The sequence below is a fragment of the Mus pahari genome, chromosome 5, assembly GCF_900095145.1.
Source record: "Mus pahari chromosome 5, PAHARI_EIJ_v1.1, whole genome shotgun sequence".
Lineage (NCBI taxonomy): Eukaryota > Metazoa > Chordata > Mammalia > Rodentia > Muridae > Mus > Mus pahari.
Genome location: NC_034594.1, coordinates 76,753,717 through 76,775,222, shown reverse-complemented (window position 1 = coordinate 76,775,222; position 21,506 = coordinate 76,753,717). Strand labels below are relative to the sequence as shown.

General features: G+C 38.0%; 1 protein-coding gene across 1 annotated transcript in view; it reads right to left on the bottom strand.

The window, feature by feature from the left end:
* LOC110321973 (contactin-associated protein like 5-2) overlaps positions 1–21,506 on the bottom strand; it is a 631,889-nt gene that overhangs the window by 46,522 nt on the left and 563,861 nt on the right. Inside the window, exons 15-18 of the mRNA XM_029538684.1 lie at positions 13,769–13,896; positions 13,425–13,595; positions 8,270–8,488; positions 1,797–2,036 (exon numbers count right to left, since the gene is read on the bottom strand). Of these exons, the coding sequence (XP_029394544.1) occupies positions 1,797–2,036; positions 8,270–8,488; positions 13,425–13,595; positions 13,769–13,896 (758 nt within the window). The remainder of the gene's footprint in view (positions 1–1,796; positions 2,037–8,269; positions 8,489–13,424; positions 13,596–13,768; positions 13,897–21,506) is intronic.

Below are 21,506 nucleotides of genomic sequence, written 5' to 3'. Positions count from 1 at the left end.
ATAATGGATTAAACATCTAAATTTGTAAGTCATCCCCAATTAAATGTCGTCCATTTTCAGTTGTGTTGGTCATGGTGTCTTTTCACAGCAATGGAAACCCTACCTAAGATACTTCCAAAGTTCTTTTGGTCATAGTATTTACCATAGAAAAGGAAGCAAATTGAAGCAGAAATTGGAAGTGGGTTTATGGAATATTACTTAGATAGAAAAAAGTTCTTCTCATCACACCCAAGGACCTGAGTTTGATCCCTGAACCCACTACATTCCATAGCAGAAAGGGAAGGGCAACTGCCACAGCTTTTCCTCTAATTTCTAAATGTGTGCTGTAGGATTTGCATTCCCCCAACAAAATAAACAAATGTAATAGATAAAATTTAAAGTTTTTCCTTCACTGAAGATCTCTTGGGATGGGACCTGTTTTATTTACTTCAAGTTCTGATTCATGGTTTAACACTGTATTGGTCCTAAAGATTGTTCTAGTGTTTTGCTTTCCCAAGAAGTTTTTTTATGGTTCCTGGCAGTAGCAAGCAAATAATTCCAACCAGTTGAAGAGAAGGTCAGAATGAGTGAAAGGGAAAGTTAGAAGTTAGGGTCCTTCAATGAAATCCCAGGTACTTCCTTTTTTCTTTATCTTTGACATTAACTTGTACTAAATAAACTACTGCTTGGTGGAAGAGCTTAAAAAAATGTGTTTTAAGGCTGAAGAGATAGCTTTGTAGTTGAACTGCTTAAATTATGATTTTCAAGACTTATGTTAAAAAATATAAATAACTAGTATAATGGTGGCTACAACCTCAATGCTGTGGCCACAGAGCCTGGTACTTCTTTGTAGCCTACTTACCAGCTAGACTAGCCCCTTGAAAAGTCTAGAACAATGAGTGACCTTGACTCAAAATACAGGGTATTTTACCTGAGGAATATATGCTCCTTGTGTCCTATGTACCGCACATACATGCATATCCTTCATACATAGGAAAATGTATGCACATGGTTACAAACACACATACACACACACACACACACACACACACACACACACACACACACACACCAAAAAGGAGTATATCTTAATAAATTGTAAAGAGCCATGTGGAATTGTTGAGTCTTGACACAGTTAAAATATTTCATTTAATATTAAATACTGCTGTTAAATATTGTTTACATTGAGTACTCAGCAATCTTCTTTTTTATAATTATAAGAAATGTTAAAAATACTATAAAGCTTTTAATGGTAATTTTTTTCACTCGTTGACATGTATTCATTAAAAAAAAAAAGACATGTTAAGTGTTTCTATAACTTCTTTTGTACTGAAAACCATGGTCCTTTGATATACTTTTAATTGAAGTGCTGGAACTATAAATGTTAGTGTGTCACTAAACACAAATAGATAATCCATTTCCAGCCATCAGCTGATCCTTCATCCTGGCTGATGTGCACATTTTCAATTATTATTAGCCACAACTGCCCTGTCAGTGAGCACACAAACCGAATGAATGGATATGATTATTTTGATGAGCTAATCAGTGTCTAAAGACAGGGAAACTTTCTAAGAGCACAAAGGTTGGGCACCAATTGGATTTATGAAGAACATTGGTTTGACAAAACTATGTGGGTACTAAAATACCACACATAGGAGAAATAATATAGATTGCCTGAACACATAGGTATCATTGGATTAAACATGGCATTGCCTTTGGTAGCAATGGTGTGGATTTCCTAAGGGCATAGAAGCATTGACCATCACATTTAGATGCTTTACGACTAAACACAGTAGTGGCATGTATGTTTCTCTTACCTTTCTTGCAGAAAGGTCCTTCATATGGTGAATTGGTACAGTCACAGGTGTAGCCAATATGCTTCTCCACACACTTGCCCCCATTTTGGCAATTCCTTCCATAGCTGTTGCAGTGACCTGGACAGCCAGGTCTGACTCCAGATGTGATCTTTGCCCTCTCTTCCAGGTCTACTTTCTGCCCATTTAAGTGTAATGAACGGATGCATCCAAGAAAGCCTTTCTGTCTTGATGATGTCCCTCCTAATGGTGAGAAATGAGGTGGAAAACATGACAGGTGTCATAGCTGTATTATATAGGTGTAACTGGTAGATCACAAAATCTCTAGCTGCCCCCTCTCCCAGAAACCAGGCCATATCCTGCTATGGACTCTCTCCCTTGTCCGAATGAGAGTCTGCTGTGGTCATAGCTTCTGTTTCCTTTGCAGATGCAAACAAGTACTGCCAGCCCCTATCCTACTGCAGTGACATAAGATAGCCTTGAGTTAAATCTAGATGCTAATGATGTCTAGAATGTAGAATAGGGAATTTTTTAAAAATTTTTTTATTATTTTCTTTATTTACATTTTAAATGCTATCCCGAAAGTTTCCTATTCCCCGCCCCCCACCTCTGCTCCCCTACCCACCCACTCCCACTACTTGGCCCAGGCCTTGCCTTGTGCTGGGTCATATAAAGTTTGCAAGACCAAGGGGCCTCTCTTCCCAATGATGGCTAATTAGGCCATCTTCTGCTACATATGCAGCTAGAGACACAATCTCAGGGGGTACTGGTTAGTTCACATTGTTGTTCCACCTACAGGGTTGCAGCCCCCTTAGGGAATTTTTTTTGTAGGACTTATCCTTGTCTCCTTGAAAATATATAAGAACGAAATTTTCCTTTTTGTTCTTTGAACCCAGAAGCTCCTGTTGCTCATTTGTGGGCTTGTCGGGGTTTTATGATCATAATGCTTCTACTCTCCCAAGATAGCTAAGTCAAAGGGCAATTTCATCTCAGCTAACTTCTGTTGACTTGTAATTTATTACATAAAAGTAACATCTTTGTGGTAACACTTGGCTGCAGTGCTATTGTGAGCTCTGCTAAGGCTTTGGTTAAGTTCTCAGTGAGAGAAGAAATTAAAGAAAGTGAAAGTCAGTGCTGGGGATGTGAATCAGTTAGAGCACATGCAAAAAGGCCGGAGTTCAATTTCCTGTACCACTGAATAAACTATGTGTGCCAGTATACATCAATAACCTCAGCACTCAGGATGTGAAATCAGGAGGATCAGAAATTGAAGGTTATCTTGGCTACATAGCAGGTTCAAGGCCAGCTTGAGCGACATGAGGCCCTGTTTCAAAGAAAATTTCCTTGAGAAAAGGAGAGACTGAGAGACTTGTTAAAATACTTAAGAATTAAACTTTACATAACCACAGTCTCTATACATGAAAAAATATGGACTTTTAAGTGGCCTATAAGCTATTCCATCTATTATTCCATGTGTTTATAGTAAAGCTTACAGCACATCATACAGTACAGTGTTTAGTAACTGCTGTTTACCTGGCCTTCTCTTGAGTCATGACCTACTTCCAAGAAATAGTAGCTGCATTATGCATTACCTGCTTATTGATCCCAGAGTTTATCTATAAAATACTATTTAGCAGATGAAAATGTTCACCCCCCCCATTTATACTTGAGGTGTGATCTGAATCTCTGATGACACAATATCTGGAGGGGGTCATAAGGGGCTCCAATACTCCCCATCAAGCATTGAAACTCTTTTCTTTGTTGTGTTCACATAAGTATATGTGCTATAGTCAGGGATGCTGGGAATGGCAATCTCAGGAAGGGATCCCACAGATAAACCTCATCAGCCTGTCTGTGTGTGAGGTACTGAGCATTCTGGGTGAGGCTCATTCTGGCTTTTGAAAACAGGCAATTAGTGATCAAGCCTTGAGCTCAAGGTCATATCATAAATGAGTGGAGAATGTGTACAATTCCTTGGGTTCTGACAAAAGTATTAATAGACAAAGGGAAGAAGAGGAAGAAAAAGGAGAAAAGAGAAAGGGAGAACAAGGAGTAGGAGAATATCTGAGGGTAGAAACAATAAATTATTTACTTTCTGTATTGATCAGCTGCCTTAACTGACACTCATTCCTGTTTAACACCTTATGCTGCAATTCCATTACATTTTAGTTTACAACAGAAGTTCTCAACCCATGAATTATGACTCGCTTTGGGGTAAACCAATTTTTTACAGGATCACATATCAGATATCCTGCATGTCAGATATTTATATTGCAATTTATAATGGCAGCAAAATTACAATTATGAAGGAGCATTAAATATAATTTTGAGGATGAGGTCAGCACAAGATAAGGAACAGTATTAAAGGATAACAGCATTAGGACGATCAAGGAATATCTAGAACATATCTAGATGGCACCTGTGCTTATCAAGGTAGATAAAATTGGCATATCAAATTTGCTATCATAGACAAATATATTGACAAGGAAAATAAAGCTGTAAATTGTGACTGAGGAGATGGGTCAATCAGCTAAGTGATTGCCTTGCTGCAGAGTCTTGCATGGCCACTGTCAAAGAGATGGCTTCACACATTTCTCACCCCTGGAGCAGAGGCAGCAGGGCATGAGACTCAACAAGTCCCGCTTGCTGTGTGGGCATGGGGCTTGTTTATCTAATAATGTATACAATTTACTTTATGTTCTTCCTTTGGGAAGTATTCTCCCTGCCAATGACTCCATAATAATTAGAAGTAGCAAGAGTCTGGGAGGTAAGGGTATATTTCATGTCCTTAGAAAATGCTAAATGCTGTGCCCTTGCTTGCTACTTCTAATTATTATGGAGTCATTGGCAGGGAGAATACTTCCCAAAGGAAGAACATAAAGTAAATTGTATACATTATTAGATAAACAAGCCCCATGCCCACACAGCAAGCAGATCTTAAGGCTATGGAAAATAACTCTGAAAACATGATTCAAAAATGTACGGTTTCTCAACTATTCAAGTTATAAGGATGCAGTATGACTTGTATGAGGGGCTGCATGGACCTAAAATAACAAGCAAGGGCAGCTGCACTAATGAGCCAGCTTGTCAGAAAGAATCAAAGACAGGTCGATTTTAAAGTTCAAGGTCAGCCTGAGACAGAGCAAATTTGGGTCCAGGAATGGTGGTCTCACAGCATGATTAAATCCAGCTAGCTTATTTTCTGTAGATTCTTGAGATCAGTGTCAACCTAGAACAGAACAATTTTAAATCAGGCATGCTGGGAATGGTAATCTCAGGATGAGATCCCTCCCAGATGAGTTTATTGTTTGTGCTTACAATGGTAGGCAGATCTCTGAATTCATTTTCTGTGGGAATAGAGGCTCCTTGGTCTTCCAAACTCTATATGACCTAGCACAAGGCAAGGCCTGGGCCAAGTAGTGGGAGTGGGTGGGTAGAGGAACAGAGGTGGGGGGAGGGGTATGGGAAACTTTCGGGATAGCATTTGAAATGTAAATAAAGAAAATAATAATAATAATAAAAAAAGAAAATGTACTTGCTGAATCTTTCTATGAATGAAAGGTCGTAATATTCTGATTCATGGGATAATTAAAATGGAACCTGGGGTATTGACTGAACTGATGTTTAAATTCTTCAAGAACTGTATGGAGATCCAGCAAGAGCAGAACACAGAGCTGTCATCCCGTACCCACACATGACTTTGATTCATTTCTTCCACACACTCCAAACACCCCTCTTCAGGAACCCTTCCCTAAACTGAGGTTGGTCCTTGGCACCTTACAGGCATGAGGACCCTAGTTTATTCCTCAGAGCCAATGAAAAACTTAGGTTATGTGGCGCATGCCTCTAATCCTAGTGATAGTAGACAGGCAAATTTCTGGATGCCCACAGGCTAGGTAGCAAATTCTACAAGATGAAGTTACAGAGTACACATGGAGGGACCCGTGGCTCCAACCATATATGTAACAGAGGATGGCCTTACTGATTATCATATGGTAAGAGAGGCCCTTGGTCCTGAGAAAGCTCGATGGTCCAGTGTAGGTGAATGCCATGACCAGGAAGCAGGAGTGAATGGGTTGGTGAGCAGGAGGAGGAGGGATAAGGGTTTTTTGGAAGGGAAACCAGGAGAGGGGTTAACATTTGAAATGTAAAGAAAATATATAATAAAAAAACTGAAACAAATAATTGCTGCCTCTCTTCACTTTTAACTTGCACAAAGTTTATCTTAACAATGTACTTGTAATAGAGGGGTAGCTATGAGCATGCAGAAAACAAGTCCTTTAGATTCTGCTTTAGCCAGAAAGATTCATAAATACTGACTGACAATAAATTAGAATTTCACATGGAGTTTAATATATTAAATTTGTAATATACTTGAACGGATTCCACCATAAAGTAGATACTAAATTTTGATGACTGGTAGACTTTCTACAAGAAATAAAATATGATATTTAAATTGACTAAGGAAACAAAATCATATTGTTTGCAGGAGTTACTCAAGAACCCATAATCATAAACATGTTTTAAATCACTCAGTCTTAGTTTCTACTAGATATATAAAACACAGATAATGAAGATACATGTATGTTGAATGTTGAATTAAAAATATGTTCTTGGCTGGGCATGGTGGCACATCCCTTTAATCCCAGCACTCAAGAGGCAGAGACAGGAGGATTTCTGAGTTCCAGGCTTGCCTGGTCTGCAAAGTGAGTTCCAAGACAGCCAGGGCTATACAGAGAAAAAACCTGTCTCAAAAAAAAAAAAAAAAAAAAAAAAAGAAAGAAAGAAAGAAAGAAAGAAAGAAAGGAAAAAATATGTTCTTATATTCTAAACACAGATATTGAAGATACATGTATATTGGATGATGAATTAAAAATATGATGTTCTTATATTCTAGTATCTCCTTTCACTTAGCAAGTAGGTTTTCAGTGATGATATTTGCAGATTCAAAAATTATAGTATCCCAAATATAGAGGAAGTAAATAAGGAATGTACCTAAAACGGAGATAGTGTTGCATGGCTCATGGCGAGCTGAAACGTGTGAGTGTTGATAGAAAACAAAGGTGGAGAAGGACATGTAGAATAGTTGTTCTGTAATATACTTACTGCTCTGTGGAAGCACCCAACTTCAAGTTTTACACAGAAGCACACACCCTTAGCTTTTACAGTATTATGCTGTATCAACATGTAAATCCCTAACTTTTATTCATAGCTTTGATTTATCAGCTCTGTAATTTATTTTTCAAATTCTTCTTTTCTAAATTACAGTGTGAAGATTGACATTATTATGAGGCTTGGATTAAAGTATCTAAAATATTCTTGAGTCACACACACAGACTCATACACATGAATGTATATGGAGTACACACACTCACACATATACATTATTACTGGGAAAAGCAGTGACATATTTCCACTCCTACTATCAGATGCCTGAATAGAATTATCTTCTTCATGGTAATTGATGTAGAAAATTAGGGAGAAGGAAGAGAAGAAAAGATAGGGAAATAAAGGAGAAAACAAATTCAGACCATGATTTCTGCATCTATCCATTCCCATTACTATCAGTGGCCACCTTTTCAGAGAATATATTGGAACTAGTGCTCACTGAGAGAATGAGCAGCTCAGAGACCAGGTTGTCTCTCTGGGTAAAATCAAGGCAACCCTTACCCAGTGATGTATTTCCACAGAATATCAAAATATTCTTGAATTTTAAAGGAACAGCAAAGTTAGGGATATAGCTCATTTAACAGAATACTTGCCTCCTAAACATGAAGCTCTGGGTTTGATCACAAGCACTGCATACACAAGGCATGCTGCTGAACATGTGCAATCCCAGTATTCCTCTAATTCAAGGTTGGGCACACCTGTAATACCCTAACATTAATGACTAATTAAGAAAATGCTCTACAATCTTACTTATAGTACAAATATATGGAGACTTTTTTTTTCAATTGAGAATCCCTCCTTCAAGTGACTCTAATTTGGGTTGGGATGACATAGAACCAAGCCAGCACACAGCCCAATGTTTACTACTGAACCTGAAGTTAATTGGTTTAGTCAAACTAATTGACCACAGTGTTAACAATAGTTATCAGGAGTCAGGGATCACTAAGAAGTGTGATGAGCTAGAAAAATCTCTGCATACACTGTAAACTGTGATATAATATATATCACAGTTTGTGATATATAGTGATCTAAAACATAAAATTCCATAGATGTCTGAAAACAACAAACACAACAAGAAGAAACAGTACCAAAACAGCATGAAGGGCACTAAATTTGTGAAAGAGTAACACAAAATAGTGGTTGACCATGATGCTAGAATATACAATTTATAAAACTAAATTTATGGTTATTAAGTAATACTATTTTTATTGTTTTCTAGTTGTAAAACAGTAGGAATTTTCTTTGAGACAAGGACAGAGTCATTTTGTAAGTATTTAGCATGAAGTATAAGCTATGATGTCTCTTACCTACAAACAACTGGCTATTCAGCTGAAGCAGAAAATGGCCTTCCTCTGAGGCCACCCTCATACTCGTGGGAAGGTTGTCTACATGCAATGAGGTCTCCTTGATGTTGCGCTCAGCCTGGATGTAATGCCATTGGTTGTCATTCAGAGGATAAGGAGACTGGACAAGGAGCTCCATAGGACCGTTCCCAACATCAATGGCAAATACGACCTCAGAAGGAGCTGCAGAAAAAAAAAAAAAAAGAATGATAAAACATATTGATATTATATTGAAGGTAAAAACATGTTCCTAGTGAAAGGGATGATAGGATAAATGTGGAGAGGCCATTTCTGAGCTCCTGTAGCACTGGATCACTATTAGCATTATCAAACTCTAAAAAGTAAGGAAGCATGTAGTCTTTGCCCTTCATACTTCAGTGCTTCCTAATTGTTCAATACAGCAGGGACCTGGGGTATCTGTGCTTGACTGGAGCTCTGGGTTCCTTGGTCTACCATGATTTTACCTGTGATTTATTGTATACATGGGATTAGCTAAGCATCTCTAACATGCAAAGATGACATCTAAATCCTGGACATTTATGTCCAAAATGTAAGGATAACCACATTCATAAAAGAAATATTATTAAAGCTTAAGTCACATGTCAAAACCCATACATCAGTAGTAGAAGACTTCAACACCCGACTCTCACCAATGGCCATAATATTGAGACAGAAACTAAACAGAGAAATAATGACACTAACTGATAGTATGAGTCAAATGGACCTATCTACAGAATATTTCACTCAAAGACACACACACAAAGAAAAATTGCCTTCTTCTCAGTACTTCATGGTAACTTCTCCAAGACTGACCATATAGTCCATCAAAAAGCAAGCATCAACAGATAAAATAACAGTGAAATGACTCCTATATCTTATCAGACAGCCATGGATTAAAGCTGGAATTCAAAAACAGCAGAATTCCTACAAGCTCATTGAAACTGAACAACATTCCACTCAATGATTACTGGGTCAGGGAAGTAATAAAGAAAGAATTTAGAGACTTTCTAGAATTCAATGAAAATGAAGGTACAATGTACCTAAATTAATTGGACACGATAGAAGCAGTGTAATAGGAAACTTAATCGTAATAAGTGCCTCCAAAAAGAAATTTGAGAATTCTCATACTACAAATTTAAAACTACATGTGAAAGCTCAAGGAGGAGGAGGAAGAAGACACACTAAAAGTGGTAGAGGGCAATAAAACAATCAAATTCAATTTTGAGATCAATCAACTAGAAATAAATAGAACAATACAAAGAATCAATAAAACCCCAAACTTGTTTATTCTAAAAAACAAAAATATAGAGGGAGGGATCATAAACTGAAGATAATGAAATTGAAACACCTTAGTTAGAAGCAACATCGAATGAAGTGGGTTGAAAATTGGAATTTAGACTCTTTCTTATGTCCAAAAGTATACAGACTCACACAAACACACACACACACACACACACACACACACACACACACACACACACACACACACTTTGGAAGTGTTGATTTGCATAGCTAAGATTTGTACTCTTAGGGGATGGGACTGTATCTACTCTGACTCACTGCATTTGCTGAAGTACTTTTCCTTTCCAAGTAGCTGGGCTGCAGGGTTTCTTGCTATGAACTCTAGCATAAAAAGTTAATCTGCTTAAGTGAGTAATATGATTATATGTGGAGCTAAAAAGATTCAGGGTTTTGAGATCTTCAGTTTTTTTCCCTTCATTGAAGTTGTAACAACAACAACAGGATGAATAAATTTTGTAAATATAAAGCCCTATAGTTTTTTTATGTTTACATATGTAGTTACTAATTTTCTATTGACAGAGAATGAACTCTGGGTCTTGTATATGCTAGTCCTTCACTCTACTACTGAAATACATTCCTAGACTTCAAGTTAAGATTAATACCAAATGTCTATGTTTAAGTAAGTCACTTTTGACAGTAGGATGATAGTAAATACAAAACAATTACATAATAATTTTTGTTTGTTTTTATATTTAATGCTAATTTGAATTTAAAAGGTTATAAAGTACAAAGAGAACTGTGCATTTCTTCATAGTAGAAACAATTTGGACACTGATCTGTAATTAACATTCAATCCTTGCTCAATAACTTGCGATAAAACAATACAACATTAACTGTGGGTTTAATGAATGAAAACGCTGCCGGGCTTGATTTTTTATTTATTTTTTTTTTAAAGCATACACCGAAGTTATTATACCCACATGATGGAGCAGTTGGTATTCAAACAGCTTTTCAGAGCCTTACCAAGTTAGACATGAAAGATTGTTATTTTACAATAAAATCATAAGAGTTTCCTCCATCAATAGCTAAGGTCTGTGGACTCTAAAGAAAGTAAAAGGCAACATGGAAACAATGTCTTCCCTGTGTAGTCTGAATCTACAAAAGAAATACTGAGCTGCTGACCTATGTGCTGAAGAATAGCCACAAAAATCTCTGCACCTTCCCCTCTACAAATGGGCTTGTCCCCTTATGAAGAACTCCCAAATTTCCAATATCCTTGGCTACGATATTTGCTTAGCTTTTACGGGTATTACATGCAGTTATATCACTGTGTTATGGTCAATCTCCTCAGTCACACGATTGGAGAATGTCTACATAGACAGGCGTAGAGAGATGGTCAAAGACAAGCTCATGCAGCTATGGCAAGAAAAGAGTAAGAACAAGTTTGGGTGCAGGCAATGGAGACCATTCAGTGCAAGGGCCCCAAAAGCAACTGTAAGAGAAGCTAAAGTATGTTCAATGTTACTTTTTATTATTTATCTGTTTGTTTGCATGTGCCCATTCATTTACCTGCTGGTGTATTCCTTCATGTGTGTGGACATTTATAGAGAGGCTAGAGGACAACCTTGGTGTCACTACTCAGGATGCCTCTGAACCTTTTTGGATGAGGCAGAGCTTTTCACTGGCTAAAATGACTCTCTGTCTCCGTCAGTCTGGTATTATACGTACACACCACAATACCACATCTGCCTTTTTATTTTTCACATGAGTTCTAGGGATAAAATTCCAGTTCTCCTGGTTGCAGATAAAGCTCTTTACTTAAATGCATTTTGTGACTTAATGCTTAGTAAACGTTATACCCTGAAGAACAGTTAATACTAACAACTGAATATACTGCACTGCCTCCTCTCAGATGAGTGTTCTTATTTGCAAGAGTAAGACAATAGCTTTTCCCTTTAATCTCTGTTTTTCCATTACCATCTATAATCTGAATGTATACAAACATAAATGTCAGCACTAGAATCAAAAGAACTCAAACTATTGAAAACCTTGAAAATTGTGTTCAATTTCTATGAAACAGGAAAGAAATCTATATTGAATTTTGCATTAAAGTATTTCCTAGAAAGATTTTTGATTACTTGGGTATTTTGAAATCTCTCGATCCTAGCAAAGACAGATATAGACGGTGTTCCAATCTTTTAGAGTCTATTATAAAAATGATTTGCTTTACCAAACTTGTCCTTATGTTAAAAGAAAGTCTTCCCAAACCTTTTGAATATCTAAGAAGTTTTATGAAAAAATACTTATGGAAAATGAATAAAATATAAAAAATATTATCTTCTCAGTATAAACAGGCTCAGACAATTTGTAATCTCATTTGAACATAAACAAGTACTGGAAATCAACTTGAGTGACAAGTTTGCAGGAATATAAATTTATAGACAGACTTTTAAATTTATTGTTACTGAAAAAGAGTAAAACATTGTTATCCCATTTTCATAAAAATTAATTCATCATTGTATTTTTGGTATTTGCATCTATTTTTGTTAACACGCTGACATACAATGTCTCATAGTAGAAAGTCATCTGATCTGTATTTCTTTAGTGTGCATGTGGCTTCATGATCATCATTTTACAGTTGTCACAGATGGGAGCAGAGCTCTTACAAAGGTATAAATCATGCATCTAAGGTTGCACACACACACTACTGCTGGTAAGAAAGAGATGGAGATTCAGCATGAATTCTCACTGACAAGTTATAATCTTCTATTGGTGGGAGGTAAGAAGTTGGATGTGTCTGAGCATGCATGTGTGTGTGTGTGTGTGTGTGTGTGTGTGTGTGTGTGTGTGTGTATGTCTGTGTGTATAGGGGGTATTACCTGGTCATGAAGGCAAGAGTTTGATTACAAACTGCTCTTTATGTACTCTTTTTTTTATTATTATTATTTTCTTTATTTACATTTCAAATGCTATCCCGAAAGTTTCCTATACCCCTCCCCCCCCATCTCTGCTCCCCTACCCACCCACTCCCACTACTTGGCCCAGGCCTTGCCTTGTGCTGGGTCATATAAAGTTTGGAAGACCAAGGGGCCTCTATTCCCAGTGATGGCCGATGACACCATCTTCTGCTACATATGCAGCTAGAGACACAAGCTCAGGGGGTACTGGTTAGAGAAAGTACCAAGGACCTGAAGGGGGCTGCAACCCTGTAGGTGGAACAACAATATGAACTAACCAGCACCCCCTGAGCTTGTGTCTCTTTATGTACTCTTTATCTCACTCTTTGGAACACAGTCCCTGACTGAACCTGGAGCTCTCTAATTCTGCTCGATGAACAGCACTGTTCTGCTTTTCCATGCCTCCTGTCATGGGAATTACCGGCTATGTTGCTCAGATTCTGGGCAACTGAACTTAGGGCTTTATGTTTCCATAACAGTTATTTACTGGTTGAGCTACGTTCCAAAAGAAATCAAAGACCTAAGTTAAAAAATGATTCTGAATGTGAAAAAGATGGTTGATAGTAGTTCATCCCTGCTTCCCATAGAGGATAAGGTTGGAGTGTCACAGCGTAAAGTGACAGCTTAGAAATGACCATGTCTTAATAAAGAGTACAGCCTGAAAAAAATCTATGGATGGGTACTCTTGGAATGCATATAACCTAATGAAACAATAACAAACTTTCATAAGACACAATAAATCATAACATGCTTGACAGCTTCAGGACTAGTTTTTCTGATAGCCGGTGAAATTAGCTTTATGCTAAAAAAAACAAAACAAAACAAAACAAAACAAAACAAACTGTCCTGGGGGCTGGTGGTAGAGATAAAGTAAACCTCTGTAGACCAATAAAATTAGACTCACAAATAATGGGACTTACAGCTCATTTCAAGTCGGAGGAAGTTTTTAATGCCAAGGTTTTCTAGGAAAACGCCAGATAAAGCAGTGGTTTTAAAAAAGAAGGAAATATCAGCGCTGAATTCTGCATGGAAGGTAGCGATGTGGAGGTAAGCAGCTTCAGTAGAAAATGAGACAGCATTCCAGAGGTGTCCTGCGAAGCAGAGAGTCTTTGAACACAAATGGTTTGTTTTTAACGGGGCATGTCAAATCAGTGGGCTCATAGGTAATTTTCCAAACAAGGAGGATACTGAACAGAAAGGGGATAAGGGAAAAGGCAGGAGAAAGGTTTGCCTGAAGGGGATGGGGGGTGGGGAATGTACTCACGGTCACCATAGCAACGCAAGGGGCCAATTCTCCAAGCTGCTTCAGAGTTTGATCTGTTGGTATCACTGATAATTATCTGAGTTACAGGCAAGTGATCTTTGAAGGAAAGAAAACCAGTATCGTTTGTCCTGCAAAACATAAATTTAAGAGCAGGGGGAAGAAGGGTAAAATGTAGATTATCTAGAGATTCTGAGCAAAGACCCCTCTTTTAAAACGGAACTCACTTTGTATGTAGCCTGGCTCGAGTTGGAAGGAGGATAACAGAAGGTCTTTTATTTTCATTCAGTGGGAATACCTGGAATACTAATTTCATAGTCTATGGCCTGTATCCAAACACCACAGGCTTTTATATCTTCCCTAAATGTGTTTTCAGGAGCACAGGTAGTTTACAAAGATCACAGTGCTGATCATGGCCAAGAGGATCCAAATGATCACTGCCGTGTATATGTGACATTAAACATCACTTCACTTTGCTATAAATCTACGATCTAAGTAAATAACTTGAGGACAAATCGCAGATCACCATCAAAACTCACTTAGAGGACCCTCCTGTATCACCTACGCACAGGTTTTTATCAGGCTTGAATGGTCCTTATCACCTTTGAAATTGTGTTAAAGTAAACTTCTATAGTTAACTGGTTGATTTTTGCTTTGTTCTTTAGAAAAAAAAATCTTACTGGTTAATGACTTTGGCTTTATTCTTGTTAACTATTTAATAAAGTTTTACCCAATTTTCTTTTGATAGGAAAACAAAAAGAATAAAGTCAATGTTTTCTCAACATTTAAATTTATCTTTGGAATCAAGGTGAAGATGGTACCACTTAACAGAGCATTACATTTGGAAGTAAAGACCTGGTGGTGTTTTGCTATGGAGATAGCTTGGTTAGTTCAAATGCTTGGTGTATGACGAAGGAGATGCTAAACCTGGACACAATGATATCTTGTCTACATCTACTTGATGCCCCTGAATCAGCCTATTAGCACATATAAAAAGCATACTAAGCTTAAAAAAATATCTCTTCTAAATAACATGGAAATTTTTATATTTGGGTTGAGGATGTAACTCACATTATCAGGAATAATATATTTTTTTAAATTTAGCTTTACAAAAATTGCTTTATTCTTATTAAATTATCTTATTTATTTACATTCCAAAAGCTGCCTACCCTCCCTAATTTCTTCACCCCTTACCTACCCACCTCTGAGAGGGTGCTTCACCACCCAGCCACCCTTCCCCTACTTACTCCAACCAGCATCCTCTCCCACTGAAGCCATAGAAGGCAATCCTCTAGCACATATGTGCAGGGGTGTTGGGGGGAAACACAATCCAGTGGATGTATGTTCCTTGGTTTTTGGCTTAGTTTCTGGGAACTCTGAGGGGTCCAGGTTACTTGACACTGTTGTTCTTCCCATGGGGTTATAATCCCCTTCAGCTCCTTCAGTCCTTCTTCTAACTCTTCCATATTGGTCCCCAACCTCAATTCAATGGGTGTATCTGCATTTGTCTTAGTCAGTTTGGAATATTTATCTATTAAAAATGAGGACACCATGAATTTTGCAGGCAAATGGATTGAACTAAAAAATACTATCCTAAATAAAGTAACCCAGACCCAAGAGGACATGGAGAGTATGTACTCACTGATAAATGGATAGCCAAAAAGTTCAGAATACTCATGATATAACTTACAGACCATAGGAAGCTTAACAAGAAAGAATGTTCATGTGTGGATGCCTGAAATCAACTTAGAGGGGGAACAAAATAATCATGTGAGGAAGAGGGATGAAGGAATCTGGGTGGGAAAGGGGAGGAGGGGGAGGAAAAGGAGAGGCAGGATCAGGTATTGGGGGAGATAGGACAGACACCCACAGGTCCAGGAAAAGGAATGGAAATACTCAGCAGTGGGAGGGAATGGGGAACCACTAGAAAGTCCCAAAGACCAGGGATGTGAGAGATTACTAGGACTCAATGGGGATGACATTAGCTGAAATGCCCAATAGTGTGGAGATGAAACATTAAGAGACCATCTCAAGTAGATAGACATGGCCCCAGTTGTGGGATGGGGTCATCTTTAAATTTTTAAACCTGTAATTGTTCCTGTCTAAAGGAAGCACAGGGACAAAAATGGAGCAGAGAATGAAAGAAGGGTCACCCAGTGACTGTTCCAACTTGGCATCCATCCTATGTGTGCACACCAAATCTTGACACTATTACTGAGGCCATATTGTGCATATTATGTACAGACAGGAGCCTGACATGGCTGTCCTCTGAAAGGAATGATTTTTATATGGAAACTTGAAACAATAAAAACAATCCAGGATCCTTTCTTGGGGAATGTCTTCCACAGTAAACTGGTCCTTCCAGCATCTATTAACAACTAAGACAATCCCACAAAATGCTAACCTGATAACACACTCAGTTGAAACTCTCTTTCCAGTAATTCTCGAATATAGAAAGTTGAAGTATAAAACTAACAACCACACTGCTGAATACAACTGATTTATAGCAGTGAAGAAGGATGTACCTGAGTAATCTCATCTAAGAAATGTTGAATCATAATTGTGTGTCCTGCAAACTATTAGATTTGTCATTTAAACTTGTGCTCTGACTGAAACTGATGGTATCCACAGAGGCACTGTGGGAGATTTCTGTTTTCACATCTATGCTTTGTTCAGCTAATGGCATTTCTAATACTCATTTCTCATGGTAGAGGATGTGAAATCAAAAAACCAAGTTGTGAAGCCAAGAATGATTTTCCAAGTATTAGCACAGCATGTGAACATGCTCTTTGGTATCTCATTGGAAGAAAACAGTTTTCCCTGAGTGGAAGCTGGTACATTACCAAGTGGATACCATCTTCTTTAGACATTGCTATATGCATGGCAACAGCACTGAGTCCTGGAACTGTCCTTGTTCAAACTCTGGCTGACATTCCAATCCTATTTAGACAGGCTTTCTCCACACAACACAATTGAATTGATTAGGTTTCAGTTTGCTAATTTGCAGTCATTTCAAGAGTGACTCTCTAAGATTATACCTTAGAAAGTCACCTTGGCAGATGCTATGTGAGACTATAGCCTCCTCCTTTACATACTCAAAGCTTGACAGCAAGTCCACCTACTGCATGGTAAAATTACCAGACACTGTCTTTTTAGTTATTTCTGATTATTAGAAATATTTCTTTATTCCACTCAAAATTTTATAGTTGGAGGAAATTTTATTAGGTTGACATAGTATTTATTAGCATTCGTCTTTTTATTTCACATATATTTATCTGTTTTTTCATAAACATAAATTTAATATATGAAAATTCTATTTTTAAAATTGATTTAGGAATTTATGATATTATACAAAATAATAATATAAATAACAATATACTGTGTCAAAAAAGACCACGAGCCACATCAGATAGATGTGAAGATGATTTGGTAACTCATCTAGCTCTCCAGAAACAGCTGTGGTGCCTTTCGTCAATTTTAGAAATCAATTAAGGACTGGAAGCACCCAGGATCCTATATGATTTAGATACTTAAGTAAACAAATGACAAATATAGGTTTTGGTTATCCTGTTCCATAATAAAAGTTTAGTCAGGAGTTTATAATTAGCATGCAGATCATAAAAGTGCTACACAAAAAGCAAAACCAAGATGAACAAAATAAGCATAATCTAAGTGCATGATCAGCTCACACTATCAGGTGTTGTAGATGTGCAAAGAAGATAGAATCAGCTCTTTTTCTTGTACATAATAAATAATCATTATGGACTTTAAATAGACAGTCATTGGACTTGTCTGACATAAGCCAAGTGCTTGTCCATTGGCTTTAGATGAACAAGAAAAAGATGACATTAGATGGGATTTGAGGAGTAGTTGTCACACTTCAGGTGTATCCTCACTCCCAGCTAATCAAGGGATCCAGAAAAATTTCACCATGATGAAGCTGCCAGGAATCTCTCTGGATATGGCTGTGTGAGCCTGTTGAGAGATGACTACTTGTCCCTTCACTTCATGCGATACTGCCACCTTAGTGCTTTGATAAAGGTTATTTTTGGCTCACAGTTCAAGGGCACTGTTTATCATGGTGCCAGGAGATGACCACAACTTCTCACAAGGCCATTAGGATGAAATAGGTGAACACTAGTGATCAGCTCACCTTATCTTTTTACTTAGTCAAGAACCCCAGGATTCAGAGTCGTCTTTGCATCTCGGTTGACCTAATCATGTTTACTTCCTCAGTGATTCCAAATACTGTCCAATTGGCCATCCTTATTGACCTTCATATACCTTTGCTGTTGTCTCAAGGAGTGGGCAGTTTTCTATTTGCTCTGCTTAGCCAGAGCACTCCACTTATTTTTGGATTTCTTGGCATCTGCATATGACCAGTATCTCTTAGGCTGTTTAAGCAATAAGCAGTCTATCATCCTAACCTCAACACTGAGGCTAATTTGGGGATTCTGCATTGCCCTGATTCCAAGAAGTAGCCTCTCACTCAAGCTTGAGCAAACAACCATAATTAAGGTCAGTGGCAACAGGGGTGGCACATACTGAGATAAGCTCCAGAAGGAGGTTGAAAAGATGATAGACCAGAATGAAAAATTATAAAAATTCATGATACAAGTGCATGAAACAAAAATTAAAAACAATTGCACCTGCAGTAGTCACATAGGAATTCAAAGTGCTAGTGAGTTAAGAATTTTTCTTTTTTATTCCTATTGAATATCATATAATCAAGGCATATTTCTTTTTAATAAACTTTAAGGCTACAAATTCAGCAAAATTACTAACCGTATGTATCATTTAAAATGTAGCAGATCAAGACCTAGAACTACAATGAAGTTTGCAAAGCAGACAGAGAAGAAAAAGGGCTCATCTTGTAGACTCAGGTCTGAGTGAGAGCTACACATAGCAGTAAACCCTGGGTGTCTTAGTCAGGGTTTCTGTTCCTGCACAAACATCATGACCAAGAAGCAAGTTGGGGAGGAAAGGGTTTATTTAGCTTACAGTTCCATACTGCTGTTGATCACTAAGGAAGTCAGGACTGGAACTCAAGCAGGTCAGATAGCAGGAGCTGATGCAGAGGCCCTAGAGGGATGTTCATTACTGGCTTGCTTTCCCTGGCTTGCTCTGTCTGCTCTCTCATAGAACCAAGACCACCAGGCCAGAGATGGCATCACCCACAAGGGGGCCTCCCCCGTTGATCACTAATTGAGAAAATGCCTTACAGCTGGATCTAGTAGAAGCATTTCCCCAACTGAAGCTCCTTTCTCTGTGATAACTCCAGCCTGTGTCAAGTTGACACAAAACTAGCCAGTACACCTGGGTACTGTTTCTCAGGATATTCCACTTTGCTTTTAGAGACTGCCTTTCCATGGTCTGGAACTTGATGCATTGGCTGTTTCATAGATCACTAGTACTTGGTGTATTTGTTGTATATGACAAATGACAAATATAGACACATCTCAGTCTGCATCATTTCTTGTGTGTGTGTATGTGTGTGTGTGTGTTTATGTATAATGTTCATGACTATGTGGATTCATCCGTATTCATGAATGTGTGTGCACATGTAAGGAGAGGCCAATAGTAAACTTTGAGCTCTCTGTGTTACCAGGTCTCATCCTGTCTTCACTAATGTAACATTAGAATTACATGTGGGAGTGGGTGGGTTGGGACCATAGTGGGGGGATGGTATAGAGGACTTTTGGGATAACATTTGAAATGTAAATGAAGAAAATATCTAATAAAAAATTTAAAAAAAGAATTACACGTGAGAATCATCATTCCTGCCTTATTTTACATGAGTTATAGAGACTAGACTCAGGTCCCCATGCTTATTCACAATGCACTTTACCAGCTGACTTATCTCTTCATTCTCATTTCTGTTTCTTACAAACATCAGAAAGATGCCTTATAGAGCAGAAGTAGATCAAAAGCTATTCATATTTAGAGTATTCACTCTCTAGAGATGATGGCATAGCCACATAATTGAACCCATTTTCAGAAAGCCCTTTAATGCTGTTATTGATACGATGCCAAATAATTATATTCTATCTATAAGTTTCCAAAAATAATAATGTAAAAATTAGCTTCAAATTCAATCATTGGTTATAAGTGCAACTTACTTTCTTTTTATTTTTTCCTGTAATCTTTTGAGGGTACAAGTGACATGTCCTGAAAAGGTTGACTGGCAGACCCCCAAGACCTGCCTCTCTCCACCCGACCAAAAGGGAACCTACAAGTCCTTATATCATGCTGAAATTTCTTTTTTTTCCTCTTTTTTCCTTCCTTCCTCCTTCTTTCTTTTTTTTTATTTCTTTTTTCTTTCTTTCTTTTTTCTTTTTTTTTTTTTGGTTTTTGTATCCAACATTTCTCTTGGATACTGGGAATCAAGCTGAGTATCTAATACAAGCATGGGAAACACTATTGTTTGAGTTATCTCTTCTAGCTCAAGAAAAAACTTCTAAAGAGAGCTGAAAATTAATTCACATTAAATCATATATTGTAAACTTGATAAATCTTCTCATAATGATATCAGAGAGAAATGTGGTTAACAATGTAATTAACACCAATTAAGTCTGAACTGTATTTAACTCACCTACCAAAGAACAGAGGTAAATATATGTCAAAGAGAACTATATTAGTAGTCATATATTACTTCAAAATCATTGCATAAATAATCTCTCTGAGGAATAGAGTGAAATCCAGCTCTTCAAGTTCCAGGCACCCATATAATGAAAATAAACTATAGATAGATAGATAGATAGATAGATAGACAGACCAATAGATTATAGATAGAGATTGAGATAGAGATAGAAATACAGATAGAGATACAGATAGAGATAGAGATACAGATAGAGATAGAGATACAAATAGAGACATATAGAAAGGCCCCTGAGATGCTCTGCCAGAGTCTGACCAATATATATGCAGATACTCTCAGCCCCATCATCGGACTGAGCACAGAGACACTAATGGAAGAGTTATGGGAAATCAAGCAAAGGAACTTAAGGGATGGTAATCCCATAGGAAGAACAACAATATAAACTAACTGGATCACCCCCTAGATCTCCCAGGGACTAAACTACCAACCAAGAATATACATGTTGTTGTTTCTCCTATGGAGCTGTAAACCCCTTCAGCTCCTTGGGTCTGTTCTCTGGCTTTTTTATTGGGGACCCTGTGCTCAGTCCAATGGATGGCTGTAAGCATTCACTTCTGTATTTGTCAGGCACTGGCAGAGCCTTTCAGGGGACAGCTATATCAGGCTCCACCAACCAAAGAGTTCGCATGGTGGGACTCATGGCTCCAGCTACATATACAGCAGAGGATGGCCTAGTCGATCATCAATGGGTGGAGAGGCCCTTCATCATGTGAAGGCTCTATGCCCCAGTGTAGGGGAATACCAGGGCCAGGAAGTGAGAGTGGGTGGATTTGTAAGCAGGGGGAGGGGGGGTAAGGGGAGAAGGTATTCAGAGGGAGACCAGGAAAGGAGACAACATTTGAAATGTAAATAAAGAAAATATCTAATACACACACACACACACACACACACACACACACACACACACACACATGGAGGGACCCAAGGCTCCAGCTGCATATGTAGCAAAAGACTGCCTTATGTGGTATCAATGGGAAGGGAGTCCTTTTGTTCTGTGGACGTACAATTCTTCAGCATGGGGGGGGTGCTAAGGGGGTGAGTCTGGAGGGGGTGGGTGGGGGGTTGGGGAGCACCATGATAGAG